The following is a 15449-nucleotide window of genomic DNA, read 5'->3' on the forward strand; positions in this document are numbered from 1 at the left end:
TGGTCCAGAATGGGACTCGAACCCACAGTTTACTGGCTCAGACAGGAATCATATAGAATCCCTAAAGTGTGAAAGCAGACCATTTGGCCCATTGAGTCCACACCTACCCTCCAAGGAGAATCCCACCCAGGCCTATTTCCCCCCCTCCCCCCCCCCACCGGAACTCCACATTTCCTACGAATAACCCACCCTAGCCTGCACATTTTGGACTGTGGGTGGAAACCCACACAGACACAGGGAGAACGTGCAAACTCCACACAGACAGTCGGAGGTTGGCATCAAACCTGGGTCCCTGGTGCTGTGAGGCAACAGTGCTAACCGCTGTGCCGCCCCTGAATACTACCCACAGTGTGATAAGGCATAGTTCTGAGTTTTTCTGCACCCAGGTCAACTGGAATACCGAGTTCAGGGAACGCAGCACAAGGGAATGCTAAACTGAATCATTCTTGACTGCTTTGTACTGTCCAGCACATCATCCAAATAAAACACTTTGGAGGAGCCTTCTCTTTTGCCATTTCCTGCAATCCGGGCTTCATTGGAGGAGACACGGGAGGATCCAATTTTGCCCATTGAGCCTGTTCTGGTTCTTTATCATTTTGGCCCAGTTACCTAACATTTCCCTTAGAGCCCGAACAAGTCTTCCCCTTCACTCCAAGCCCTTTTTCAAAGCTAAAGAATCAACTTCTGCCATTTCAGGCACCAAATCTCAAATCATACGAACTCTCTGCGTAACTCATTTTTAATCCTGTTTGCCTTTATTTTTCCGCCAATCACTTTTGATCTGCGTCCTCTAATCTTTGCTGTTTCTCCTCTGTCAAAGCCCTCCTTGATTCTGAACATCGCGATCAACCTTCTTCCCAACCAGGACTGTTCTCCTGAGCCCACTCTCCAGCCTGGCCTCTTGTTCTGGCCCCGCTCCATTTTTTTTTTCTTAAGAAGTAAAAGGGGGCTGACACACAGATTTGCACCCAGTTCTACCAATGCATCTTGGAGGCTGAATTCTATGGATCAAAAGGGGAAAGAGGGAAAACACGAGGCCAGGATACGTCACCTTTTCCTCCAAATCATCCTCACTGTCGTAAGAAAAGTCCTGTTGCACCACCCAGTCATACTCCACGTGAACAGGAGGGTTAAACTTCCCGGACAATGCTTGCTCAAGCTGTAAGCGAAATGTTACAACTCTGCTCAACTCCTGCTTCAAAGCCACAATAAAATGAAATTTTAAAAAAAGAAATTCAAGATTGAAACAAAAAAAAAGACCGTACCAGTTCCTCGCAGCGGGAATGGTTGAACTTCTTTGCAATGTCCAAGGCAGTTTCTCCAACCGCATTACCTTCGAAAGGAACAAGAGGGTTAAATCAGAAACAAAGCGCATTCCATGGGCCAGGGCCTCACGTCCGATCCACAGTCAAAACTAAAAGCCGGGGGAATTTCACAGCATGAGGGGAGGTTGGTCTGCGCTCACAATTCAATGCGCTCAGGAATATCATTCTGTCACTGATGGTCACAAGGCAATACCTCACAGGAGGACAGAGATCAGCAAAGGAAAAGTTTGGAGTGTCGAGCTCTGTCCTTCTCCTTCACTGCAGGACTTATTCATCCAAAACAAAACCCACCCCTACCTCTCTCCCCATCAAATATCTAGCCTTTGGCAGGACTGGGATTGGTGGGGGAGGGAAATGTAGGGGTTGAGGTTATTTAAGACATTCTAAACCTATTCAGTGGATTTTGTGGAGCAAGGAAGGGTTTTGAGGGATAGAACAATAAAGTAGGCAACAGGCCAGACAGAACCAAGGTACAAACAAAATCAGTCAGAAACTGATTAAATGGCCTGCACTAGTCTTCTGTTCCCATCTGGGGATAATTTCCCCTCTGGTCTGATGACTAGTTTACATCCTTCATGTCTGCCCTGTTGAGCAACAAAGTCCACTCCTTGCTTTCATGCTTTATTTCAATTATTAACAACTTCAAATGCTAGTGAGTTCCTGATCACAGCACAGATTCACCAAGGTAATACTGGGGGCAGGGAATGGCTATAGACACAGGCAGCAGGTTGCATAGATCCAGTTTGCATTCTACAGAGGTTAAAAGCAGTTATTCTAATTGAGGTGACAGATTTAAAATAAAAAATTCAAGGAGGAAAATATTGAGAAACACCAATGTATTTACTGAATGTGGTATGAGTGTTCCTGAAAAATGCAATGTCGTTAAACAATATGCAAATTTGTGTCCCATTATGACTGATACATAGTTAAATTCTGAAAAAGACCTTTCACTCGGTGGGCGGGGGGACGGGAAGTATTATTGAAACATAATAGAACTTGAATAAGATTCATATCAGATTCTAAACATTATCTTTGTTTCTCTCTCCACAGATGCAGCCAAGACCTGCTGAGTTTCTCCACCACTGTTTTATTTCAGATTGCCAGTATCTGCACTATTTTGCTTCTATTAAACATTAGAGCATCAAGTACTGTAAGTGCTAAATTCCAACAGTTGCAAAATCAAATAAACTTTCAATAAAATAAAAACCAAGATATAAAATGTGCATGAAATGAGGCAGCTGTCTCTAACATCCCAGTTGCCAGTGGCCTGACTCACTGTATTTGCAGCTTGCTGTGCACTGTGCTCCTGCACTCTCTTGTGACCTGACTGTGCCACTCCCTGCTTCCTTCTCCCACAGTGTGGTTGTGAACAAGGGCTTGGGAAATGAGTGGTGAGAAGCAGGAAGAGTAACTCTGGAGCAAGAGCAGCTTCGAGTTGAAAGGCTAGGAGGGTAATCTACACCGGGGAGGGGTGTCAAGGCAGAGCTAAGGGAGAGGAAGTACCCACTCCAAAATGGCACAATGACCCTGCATTGCAACCTACACAAAAAAAAACAACAAAACAAAACTCAATACAAATATTTGTGCCATTATCTGATCAATGTTAAAACCAAAAGGTCATGAAACAGAGCTGTGTGGAAAGGGAGTGCTGGCTGTATTTTCTGTGGTGGGAAAGGCTAGAACATCAAGGCTATAGCTAGGCTATCCCAGAGTCTGGTAGGAAGCATCTCCTCACATGGAGGATATTGGATCTTTAGGACCCAGAACAAAGCTCTTGAGATAGGGGCTGTTTGGAGATTTCAAAGTTGGGATTGATTTTCGCTAGGCAAATATTCAGGATAATGGAAGAAAGGTTGCTGAGTAGATTTAAGGTTCATAATAGTCATCATTGATTTTTTGCTCCCTTTTGAATATTGAAGGCTGAGGCAGATAATTCCCCAACTGATCAAGAATCTAAGAGTTATCATTCATGGCCCACTCCTGTTCCCATTTCGAGTTCTTATGGTGAGAAACTACGTGGGGCTGGGTGGGAGAGAGAGACAGCAAAGATGTACAATATTATCCATGAGCTGGTAACTCAACACCTCAGAATGATGGAACAGTCCAGTTACGGTGTGGGATTGGTTTTGCAGTGCATACAGAACATCAGGTCCTCCCTTTTCAAAGGAGCAATGTTGGTGACACCAAGCCAGTGATTCAGGGGACCCCAGAAGCAGTCTGCCCCATTAAAGCAGCTCTTCACCAGAATTCAGTTTACACAAAATCCTGAATATTCCTCAATATCAGCCAGAAACAGAGAGTGAGCTGTGAGGTCTGAAATCTTCAACGTGAGGTGTTTAAGCCCTTGCAAGAAAGAAAGGACCCCAGAAGAGGTGGGGGTGAGGACAGGGAGAAGAACAATGTGGATTTATATAGCACTTTCAGTAAAGACCCTGTGAAGCATCTTGGATAGTTCACCCAAAAATTGAATGTCTGAGTTTCATAATCTGTTAGCTAACTAATAGCTTGGCAGAAGAGCTGAGTTTCAAATGATATCTTAAAAAGGAAGAGAATGAAGTGGAGAATCACAGTGAAGATTGAAGGTGAGACTCATGCTGTTAGGTGGTTCCCAAGCAGGCATTCTAACGACAGTAGGCTCGGATCTTACCGATCTGCATGCTGGCCTTTGCCTTCAGTAACAATTTGAGGCTCTCGGTTTTGTTGTACAGGCTGCAGTAATGAAGTGGAGTGTTCCCCTCTTCCGTCTTCACATCCAGGCCACCCCTGCAGGAACAGCAGAAGCCAAAAATGTTTCGTTATGATCACAAAGCACACAACCCTCTGCACTCACACCATTGACCCAGCCTTTCAGAATGTTATCATCCCTTTGTAATCCAATTTGATGATTTGTTCTGTACCTTAGTCAAGAAGTTTTTCTCACCATTTTTCCAAAACTCCCATAACCAAATCAAAGATAATGACTTTTTTATTGTCCTGATGCAACAACAATTTTTCTCTCCAGATCACTATTTTGCAAAATCAGAGATTAGTCATCACTTCCAGGGAACTTCAGGGGGAACTCCCTGGTGTGTTGGCAATGCAAGAACGTAGCTTGTACAAACAGGATGGATCTAACTCAAAGACTGAGCTGTAAGACTCTGTCCAACCTCAAGGATATTCCAGCTGCCCCCCCAACATTAGGCTTTCTTTGGTAGAATCTCTCTAATGCAGAGCCTCCATCACTTAACAGACAAGAATAGCAGACATGTTGGACAGGCACCAGACCTAGGATTACTGCCAAACCCAACGCCATCCCATCTTGGAAATACATCAGCCTTTCCTTCATCATCACACAGACCAGGAAGGTTTCAGGTTTAATATCAGGTTCCATGCTGCCTTCAAATCAGGGCTACAGTAGGAACACTCCAGACGTTCAAGACAAATACAGAATTGCCACTCAGCGATCAAAAAGGGTGACGACAAGTCACTGAGATCACCTACTCCGGTCACAAAAACTATGTCAGGTCACTGGCATTGCAGAAACTTTAGCAATAATGCACACGTTCGAACACAAATGTTCAGCTCCTGATCCTGGGACGAAATCAGATGAAACCAACAACTGAAGATCGTTGATTCCAACTCGAATTGGAAGCAAAAAAATATATATATATATAAAATAGGCCTTTGCCGGCCAGGAAAGCCACATTACGATCTGAGAAACAACACCTGCCAGTTTCAAACCGGGTACACTACTGCCCAACTCTGCATCGGAAATGATACCAACCCGTTCTGGATCAGAAAGTCAACCAAAGACAGCGATGTTCTGTCTGCCAACCGCACAGCAAGGTGCAATGGTGTCTCCCCGAGGTCCTAAAAAAAAAGAGTAACAACAAGCAGTAGAGAAACACTGTTTTAAAGGACTTTTATTTTGAAAGTATTGACTCCAACAGCACTGTAGGGATTCTCGGATTCTGTAATTCAACCTGGAACATGGGAGTTGGCCATTCAGCCCCTCAAACCTATTCAACATCATCATGTCTCATCTCTTACCTCAATGCCCTTTTCCCCCAAATTGTCCCCATGACCCTTTATGTATAATATTGAGAAAGCTGTCAATCTCGGTCTCAAAAATACTCAGTAACTAGGACTCCACAGCTCTTTGGGGCAGTGTTTACAACCATCCAAGTGATCAAGTTCTTCTTCATCTCAGTTTTAAATGGCCCGCCCCTTAAATTGTTTTTAAGAGCGCTCGAGTGTGGAATCAGGACACCTGGCCCGTCAAATCCACAGTGACCCTCCAAACAGCATCCCTCCCAGACTGATAACACTCTCTTCCCACCACCCCAGCCCTGTAACCCTGCATTTCCCATGGATAATCCACCAAGCCTGCATGACCATGGACACTACGGGCAATTTAGCATGGCCAGTTCCCTTTACCTTCATATTGTTGGCCTGTGGGAGGAAACCCACACAGAGACAGGCAGAAGATTCAAACTTCACACAGTCGCATGAGGGTGGAATTGAACCCTAATCTCTGGCGCCGTGAGGCAGCAACCATGCCACCCAAGCAGAGTCTCTGTCCCTTAGTTCGAGACCTCTTTTCCCATTTTGCAGACTTCAATGGAAGCAGCGGAAGAGTCTCATCAGACCCAAAATGTTAACTTTCTTTCTCTCCACAGGTGCTCTCAGACCAGCTGAGCGTCGCCAGTAATTTCTGTGCCTGTTGCACCTCTAGGGAATGTGAGCCCAGCTTCCCCATAGGACAGTCTGACCATCCCAAGAATCAGATTGGTGTAAATATATAAGAATGGGACTCAGTAATGTTCCCTGTTAAAATGAAGATTCCACTATTGAACTGATGGGTGAACAGGAGGCAGAGTGACTAAACAACAAGATGACATAGGAAGTAGTGACAAAAACAGAAGTTGGTGGAAACGCTCAGAGGGTCTGGCACTATCTGTGGAGAGAAATCAAAGTTAACATTTGGGGTTGAGTGACCCTTCCTCAGAAGCCACAAGAAGAGTCACCTGTCCATCTGGCAGGTTCAGTGGTGTACTGAAATCCACACCCTCGGTGTACATCTGCAGCAGAGCCAGGAGGTCCTTGCTCCGGATGGCCTCAAACAGCCTCCATCCACCTTCGCAAACGCCTTTCTTTGTGTATTTGTGCTCCACATACTTTGCAGTAATAAATTCCTTTCGAGAGTTCCTATTGGGTGTAGAGGGAAGCTTTAAGCAGAGGTTAGTGTGAAGACCATAGCCTAGTAGCCCCGAAAGCTTAAGGAACCAATTCAACACACCACCATCGTAACCTGTCAAAGACCAACACCCACAAGTCCTTCACGCTGGGTTATAGCTCAGCATGCACTTAGCATTCATGAAGGCATGACAGTCACTAATAAATCCAGTTGGGGATTTAAGAGAAGCTTTCTCAACCAGAGATTGGGTGACAAATTGCTTACCACTAGGAGCAGTCGATGCATTTAAAAGGCAGCTTAGAAAAAGACCTGAACATTGTGCTGATAATGGACCTGTGCAGTAGGGAGTGAGAGAGGGTTCTTTTTTGGGGTATAAACAATAGCATGGACCAGTCAATCTGAGTGGCCTATTTCTGCACTGCAAATTCATTTGAATCCTGCCCTCCTTCCTACGTTGGATTCAGCTGGTCAACTGGACTTCAAGGATCACTGTGCAGCAGGTCTACGATACTAGTGGTTTGTCACCCATAACCAAGAAGGCAAACTTATTTCTAAGATCAAACAGTGAAGGTCAAGTCAGCCAGAGGTTTTTTTTTTAAAATTTTGAATCCTCCCTTACTCCGCTACTGATTACTGAGATCCCGCTTAAATGTTTCTGGAGATGGGGAACTCTCAGTCATCAGGGTCTAAGAGGTTACACACAACTTCCACCAGCAGCTGAATGGGTTAAAGCTACGTTGATATGGAGGTGGGTTACTAAGTCTCACAGATCGGAAAAAGAAAACACCTGCGTTCAAGTCTCTGGTCTCGCGATCAGTTGTGGCTGTGGGGACAGCTCAGAAGCTCCTGCTGAAAAGGCATGGATCAGGCAGAATGGTGATACACCCACAGCCTTCCACTGACATACATGAAACATACTTGGTTGGGTTGGGTTTCAGGGTGGGGGAAACCGATGGCTGTGAAAAAATTCCACCCACACCACCCCAGCACCAGCTATTCATGCTCGGGAAAAATGTAAGTTACACCTGGCCTTTGCCCAAATATCAAAACAGAAATAAATTTAATCTTCTGAGATAATGGGAACTGCAGATGCTGGAGAATCCAAGATAACAAAGCGTGGAGCCGGATGAACACAGCAGGCCAAGCAGCAGAGGAGCAGGAAAGCTGACGTTTCATGGGAGTACTAGGATGAAGGGTCTAGGCCCGAAACGTCAGCTTTTGTGCTCCTAAGTTGCTGCTTGGCCTGCTGTGTTCATCCAGCTCCATACTTTGTTATCTTAAATTTAAATCTTCTGTTGTGCCAGGGACTGAGAAGAATTCAACTATTCACTTTCTTAAAATTCCAAAGGCTATTTTCTCCAGTGAAGTGCTGTAGCATTTATACAGAAGACTCTTACACTGCTCACTGCTCTCCAGGACTAAAACAAAAAAGTCTGTGAAAGAATAAAGAGAAACATTGAAGGGAGATCAGAAATGTAAACTGATTTGTAGGGAATAATCTGTGGATCCCCAGGACTGCAGTACAGTACGACTCCATGACTTACGAAAAACGGACAATAACAGTCACTGGTCAAGCTCCAATTAGAGACAAAAGGGGATATGACTCAACTGGTTAAATGGTACAATATTAAAAAGTACAGGTGAAAAGAGGCAAACTGCAGGTAGGGATGGTGCAAAAATCTTCAAAAATGACAGGACAGGTTAGCAAACTGGTTGTTTAAAGCACATGCAAAAGCACAAGTTACAACTGCCAGGAAGTTATGACAAATCATTCTACAGCACAAGTTCATTCCTGGTTAAAACGCTGTGTCTATTTCTAGGCACCACCCTTTAGGGAGTGCATGAAGGCTTAAGAGAGGGATCAGAGAAATTCACTGGAATGAAAGATAAGGAATTATAATTTTGTGAATAAATTGGAGAAGTTGAGATTTCACCTTCGAGCAGGGGAGGAGATCTGATACAGGGGTTTAAAATTGAGACAATTGAAGATAGAGTAGATAAAGGAAAACATTCCAATAGCTGAAAGGAAATAATCAGATGTCACAGTTGGCCCAAGCAGTAACATGAGGATTATACCTTGCATGTGGTGAGAACAAAAAGTCAAAATCAATAGGCTCTGAAAGGAGATTTGCATAAAAAGTTGAAGGAGAGAACAAACTGTGGATATGGAGACACAGGAGGAATTCAAAACAATTCTTCAAAAGAGCCAGTGATGACACAATGGGCTGAATGGCCTTCTCCATGTTCGAGCAGAGAACATTTAGGGACAAAGATGTTGCAAGATTTGACACTAAGATTGGCCACAGAATTGGGAAGTATCAGCATGACCTCAAAATTACAGTCATTTGGGGTGGAGTCAGGTCACATTTTCTCCCAACACAAAAGGGATTCAGGAACTGTTTCCCTCAAAATCCATGCATGCTGAAGTACAAGTTACAGCTTTCAAAACCAATACAAATTGTCTTGTTTTCAGGTTAAAGGTTTTTGAGGTGTATAAAGCAAAGGTACAGTTGTGATGCAGATCAACCAAGATCCAACAGTGGTCCTGCACACATGAAGGACTGAATGGTCACCTCCAAACCCCCTGTTCCTGGTGGAGCCTCCATGGTATAATTCAAATCCTGTTCCTTTCCACTTAATTTTTGTTAAAACAAATTTAAATTCACATTTATACAGCAAAAAAAATCACTCAAATGCATTTTACAGTTGTATTCGGGCCCTGAGGGGATAAAGGAAAGTTATTTAGTTACATTAATAATGATGCAGCAGAACTTAGAAGTGGCTTTGACTCTTTGCCAGATGCCTTACACAGAAACACGTACATTAATTCCATAATAACTGCACATTGAACAACATGCGGGACAAGTGTGCAGACCTTTGACTTCAATCCTTGACCTTTGCACTTATAGTGCTTAATGGTTACAACACTGGATTTGAATTTAAGTTCTACTGCCAACGGCTTTGAAGGATGGGGTTGGGGCAGATAAAGTATGGCAAGCACTTTTATTCTCTCACGGGACATGGGGGTCACTGGCTGGCCAGCATTTATTGCCCTGTCTCTAGTTGTCCTTGGAGGCGACAGTGAGGTGCCTGTTTGAGCCGCTGCAGTCTATCTAGTTGTGTAGGTAGACCCACAATGCCCCTAGGGAGGGAATTCCAGGATTATGATCCAGCGACGGTGAAGGAATGGCAATTTATTTCCAAGTCAGGTTGGTAAGTGGCACAAAAGGTAAACTTGCAGCTGGTGGCGTTCCGATGTATCTGCTGCCCTTCCTTCCAGGTAATGATAGTTGTGGTTTGGAAGGTTCTGTTGAAGGAACCTTGGTGAATTTCTATAATGCATTTTGCAGGAGATAAACACTGCTGCAACTGAGCACTGGTGGTAGAGGCAGTGAATGTGTTGCCAGTCAAGTGGGCTGCTTTGTACTGGGTGTTGTCGAGCTTTCTGACTGTTGTTACAGCTGCACCCATCCAGCGAAGTTGGGAATATTCCATCACACTCCAGACTTGAGCCTTGTAGATGATGGATAGGCTTTGAGGAGACAGCAGGGGAGTTACTCACTGAAGTATTCCTAGCCTCTGACCTGCTCCTGTACCAATACTATTTCCACAGCTAATCCAGTTTAGTTTCTGGACAATGTTAAACCCCCAGGATGTTGATAAGAGAGATTCAGCAATGATAACATCATCGAATATCAAGGACTGATGGTTAGATTGTCTCTTGTTGGAGATGGTCATTGCCTGGCCTGAATGTCACTTGGCATTTTTCATCCCAAACTTGGATATTGTCTTGATCTTGGAAATTTGCCTCAAGTATCAGAGAAATCATAAATGGTGTTGAACACTTCTGACCTTATGATGGAGTAGATGAAAATGATTAGACCTAGGAAACCACTCCGGGAAACTCCTGCAGAGATTTCTGAAGCTAAGATGACTGACTTTCAACAACTATAACCAGCTTTTGTGTTAGGTATGACTCCAACTGGAGATCTCCATCCCACCACCACCCCCACCCCACCCACTCCCAAATCCCATTGATTCCCATTTTTCTAGGGCTTCTGGATGTCACATGTTATCAAAAGGAGCCCCAGTGTCATGGGCTGTCACTGTCACCTCACCTCTGGGCCTTAGCTCTTTTTTCCACTTTTGAACCAAGGTTGAGATGAGGTCAAGAGCTGAATTGCCCTGGCAGAAACCAACCTCTGGTCTCCCATCCAGAGTACAATCTGCACCATCACCATTCTCATCAGCCAAGGTGAAGGAAAAGACACTATGTGGTAACAGCAGGAGGGATCCTTTCCCATGTTTGACCTGACGCCATGAGACTTTACGAAGCCTAGAATCAACATTGAAGACTCTCCGGGCTCATCATCCAGCGGCCCCCCCCTCCACCCCAACTGTGCATTATAGTGCTGCATCCTCCGCTGGGCCTATCCTGCAGTTGGGACAGGTGCAGATTGTATCAGGGACATTATTTCCAAGGTTTGATCTACGATATACAATTATGTTGAGCTGTTGGTTGACTTGTCTGAGAGACAATTCTCCCAATGTTGGTACTAGCCCTCCAACAGGAGTAAGGAGGGCTTTGTGATGACAGATGGTCTATCCAGTCCCATTATTTACAAATTCCCTACACCCTCTTCACATCTCTGTCCCTAGATGTGGTACTTACATGTCGCTGGTCGAAGTGGGTTTTACTCCACACTGAGCTGGCAAGTTTGCCTCAAAAATCTCATTCAGCCTCGTGTTTCCGATATTACTAGCAAGCTGCAGGAAGCAAGAGAGCACCGGATTAATGGCACGTATGGAATGTACAGCAAGCGAGCGCGTGAAAGGATCAGCAGCATCCTCAGTTACCCAGGTGCAAGCAACCCAGACCCCTATACATTCTATGCCATGAGCAACCACGTATCATGCCACCTCCCTGTGCACACTGTGCCAGCTTACACCCAGAATTACAGAGACCATCCCACCCATTCTCTATGTTATCCAGGCTCAGTCATACTCATTAGCAACCTAAGCCCCGCACCCCCCACCCCAGCATACGCACACTCCTTCTCTACACCAGCAACACCAGTTGCCCATTGAAGGACTTTGGTGAATCAGTGGATGGGCACACAGCCAACACTCTGAGGCAAGACATCACCTTGGCAGCATTCAGTTTCCAAAACAGCACAAATAGCTTTTCTAGAGAGGACTTCATGTGACAAGAGGAATAAGAAACATTCCTTGTCTATTCAGATAGAGGGAAAACGCTTTGTTCACTGCTCCAGTAATAAAGATTATCTGAACCCTTGCTTTGAAAAGCTCTTTTGAAAAAGGAATTCATGTGATGGACAAAGATCACAAAGTGACAGATATTGAAACCCAAAGGAAATCTAGTCTGCTGATAAAGACACAGTGCATAAAACAGATTCAGAAACACAGACAGAACGCAGAACAGTACAGCACACAGTACAGGCCCTTCAGCCCATGATGTTGTGCTGAAATTTTTCCCTAATCCTAAGGTCTTTATAACCTCCACACCTACCTTATACTATCATCCATATGCCTGTCTAATAGCCGCTTAGATTCAGGCCCTGTGCGGAGATAGCTGATCAAATATGGGGTAGAAGAACGGCAATTGGCTGGAAGTTCAGGAATGACACGAAGAGAGAGAGAGAGAGAAAGGCAGCAGAATTCTCACTTCTGCTGACAAGGAGCTGTGAACGTATTGGCACAATACACAATGCGCTGCAGAGTGTGTGACACTTACCACTGAGTGTCTGGAGATTAAAGGCAGTCAAATGGATGATGGCGTCAAATTTTACTGATGTCAAAAGGTTTGGACAGAGTGAATGCAAATACATGTTAACCGCTGGAGCTTGTGCTTACAGCACAACATGTGCAGAGACCTAACTCAGTGAAGACCAGAACAAAAGATGAAGTATAGTGTCTGGGAAGCAGAAGGCAGAGGCTCATTACCCTTCAGTAATTTTAAACCCTGAGCTGATGAGACTGGGTTTACAAACAGACCCTTGTCATAGCATCATGACCGGCAGCTGATGTGCTTTAATCAATCCCTGGCACGAGAAAGGGCATATTTTGACCTGATCTTATGCTAAAAGCAGAGAGATGGGGAGGTAGAGACGTCGTAATTTTCAGCTAGTGTGTTTCCGGAGATTCCTTGCTGAGTTAAAGAAGGCAGGAACACAACAGGTTTGAAACTTAACCCACATGGGTACATGCCAAGTTAGGGAGGTATAACTGACCCCAGAGCTTCCTGGCAGAGTGAGATGGAGACAGAAGGAGGATAAACAAAATATAAGTGAACATTGCGCTTAATTCTTTTCTAAAAAATTAGACAACAAGAGACAAGGCTCATGACAGTGCCATAGAATTCAACGAATTTTCCGATTCCAGGTCAGTCCTGGCTCAGATGGTCACACTCTTGCCTGAGTCAGAACGTTGTGAATCCAAGTCGCATCCTGAGATTTGAGCAGAGAATCTAGATTGATGCTTTCTGTGGAGGATTGCGAGAGACAGAAGTAAAACCACACTTGCCCTCCCAGATGGATGGAAGAATCCCTTGGCCATTATTTCAAAAGAGCAGGGAATTTCTCCCTGGTGTCCTGGTCACATTTATCCCTCAACATATCAAGAACAATTTGATCATTTTCACACTGCTCCCTGTGGAATCTCTCTGTGCTCAATTTGGATATAGGATTGTCTCACATTATCATACTGACTGCTCAGCAAAAGGACTGCATTGTCTATAAAGCACTTTGAGATAACCTGAGGCTGTGTTAAGTTACTTGAGGACAAGAAAGAGAAATGAAAGAACACCCGAGGGGTTGGGAGTAAGAATATCAGATTTACCAGGAGTTCAGATGTACTTAGGACATCCAGCATGAGCGACTGTATCCTGGAATAGTGGACACCCAATTCCCGATGAATCCCAGAACATTCAATACAGATCACAATGCCCAGATTGGTAGAAAGCCAAGTAGGATCTAAAACAAGATCAGTTGGATTATTTACACATGATTATGACAGAACACTAAGGCTGTAATTATCCATTACATCAACACCTTTGAATTAGTGCCAGTTGTATTCAGTAGGCAAACACTGCTCCACCCAGCTCCCCAACTCTCCAACGGAGCCCACAATCAATTTGAGAGCAGTTCATGAAAACCCATCACATCTGGACAGACTTGGGCCAGTTGGAATCAGAGAGCCATACAGCACAGAAACAGGACCTTCAGTCCAACCAGTCCATTCCATCCATAATTCCCTACTAAACCAGTCCCACCTGCCTGTGCTTGGCCCATAACCCTCCAAACATTTCTTATTCACGTACTTATCTTTTAAACATTGTAACTGTACCCACATTCACCACTGTTCAACAGCAGCAATTGGGTTTACTGGCTTTCCAATTGTCAAATCCTGCCATTGTCTCCTCTCTAAATTTCTGGGATCTCAATCCTCCAAGATCATTTTATTCCTCCAACCCTAACCTCTAGTGAATTCCCAATTTCTATCACTGCACCACTGGGGGCCATGCCTTCAGCTATGTAGTCCCAACTTCTCAACTTTCACCCCAAAACCTCTCCAAATTTCTCTTCTCCTTTACTCCATAAAACCCGTAATTTTGACTAACCTTTTAGATCAGCTCTCCTAAAGTCATGTGGCTCAGCTCCCACTTCTATAAGTACTCCAATGATGTTGCTTAGGATGTTTTGCAATGTTAAAGATTCTACTTAAATGTAACAGTGAGCATCATTGCATTAAGCAACTACTTATTTTAGACAGCTGTCATCTTTTCCCCTTGGCAGAAGAGCCAAGATCAGTCACATGGTGCGGGGAGTCTTAGTTCCAGGCTAATGTAACACCCAATGCTTATGTCATCACGTGAACTGGAGTGTGTGTGTTTTGTATTGGTAGTTGAGTCCGATTCAGTCCATCATGCTGGAAGCCTCCAGTCTTGCAAATGCCAAGTAATAAATTTTTTCCAAAACTGGATCCATTTACATTTCAGGATCTCAAAAACAGAAAAGCCTTGCTGTGTCTACACCATCCCAGTCCCTGGTTCAAGACCTGAGATACGACTGTCATTTCTGATCGTTCATCTGAAGCATTACCCATAACAAAAAAGAGAAAAGGATCTCATCTGCCCACTTGGGTAACACCTTTAAAACACACAAAGCATCTGGAATCAATCAGAGGCAATTCCCAGCTAAAATGTCAGTCTTCCAAGTGTGGCCAATGCGAGTTCCTAAGTGGGAGCCAGCAGAAAGCCATTTGTTTTATACAGTGTAGTCATATGAAATCTAGTTTTGAGAGTGTACAGCAACAAATGTTATTGAACATAATTATACACAAAAGAGGGTAAGAGGCACTCAGGTAGTACTTTTGCCTCAAGGACAGGGGAGTCGTGTCCTCCACTCGGACTTTAAACAGGCATGCCTCAGTGTCCTGCAACGATGGAGGCGAACTACCAGACTGAGCCCAAGATCAGGCATAAATTAAGAGCTCCCTCAGCCTCACTCAAAAAAATAGATGTTCTCCAAGGCTAACATTTGTTGCCACTCCCTAACTGCCCTACAAGTGAGTGAGTCACTGGGCATTTCAGAGTCAACTGTATTGCTAAGTGTTTGGTGTCTCATGTGGGCTAGGCCAGGGAAGGATAGTTTTTGAAACAATTGATGATAGTTATGGTCACCATTGCTGAGATTAGCTTTATTATTAGTTGAATAAACCCCACTACCTGTTACAATGAGATTTGAATCTGGTGTCTCTCAGCATAGCCCTGCTCTGCAACATGACCACTACGCCATCATCTCCCCACACTGCCCTTCCAGTTCATACACTCTAGCTTTATAACCATATGCCTATCCTGATCAGAAATGGTTTGGGGGATTGGGGGATGGTGGGGTGGTGGGAGTGGAGAAGAGAAGCTGAGGAAGAAG

At 44.4% G+C, this 15449-nt stretch overlaps 1 protein-coding gene across 2 annotated transcripts in view; it reads right to left on the minus strand.

Moving 5' to 3' along the window:
• Positions 1 to 15449, minus strand: part of LOC125465001 (arf-GAP with SH3 domain, ANK repeat and PH domain-containing protein 2-like) — a 78525-nt gene that overhangs the window by 9725 nt on the left and 53351 nt on the right. For both annotated transcript variants that reach the window (XM_048558024.2, XM_048558023.2), the window contains exons 15-21: positions 13360 to 13493; positions 11174 to 11268; positions 6332 to 6512; positions 5089 to 5174; positions 3973 to 4088; positions 1266 to 1333; positions 1052 to 1159 (exon numbers count right to left, since the gene is read on the minus strand). In XM_048558024.2, coding sequence (XP_048413981.1) covers positions 1052 to 1159; positions 1266 to 1333; positions 3973 to 4088; positions 5089 to 5174; positions 6332 to 6512; positions 11174 to 11268; positions 13360 to 13493 — 788 coding nt within the window. The remainder of the gene's footprint in view (positions 1 to 1051; positions 1160 to 1265; positions 1334 to 3972; positions 4089 to 5088; positions 5175 to 6331; positions 6513 to 11173; positions 11269 to 13359; positions 13494 to 15449) is intronic.

Source organism: Stegostoma tigrinum, chromosome 24 (genome assembly GCF_030684315.1).
Source record: "Stegostoma tigrinum isolate sSteTig4 chromosome 24, sSteTig4.hap1, whole genome shotgun sequence".
Taxonomy (NCBI): Eukaryota; Metazoa; Chordata; class Chondrichthyes; order Orectolobiformes; family Stegostomatidae; genus Stegostoma; species Stegostoma tigrinum.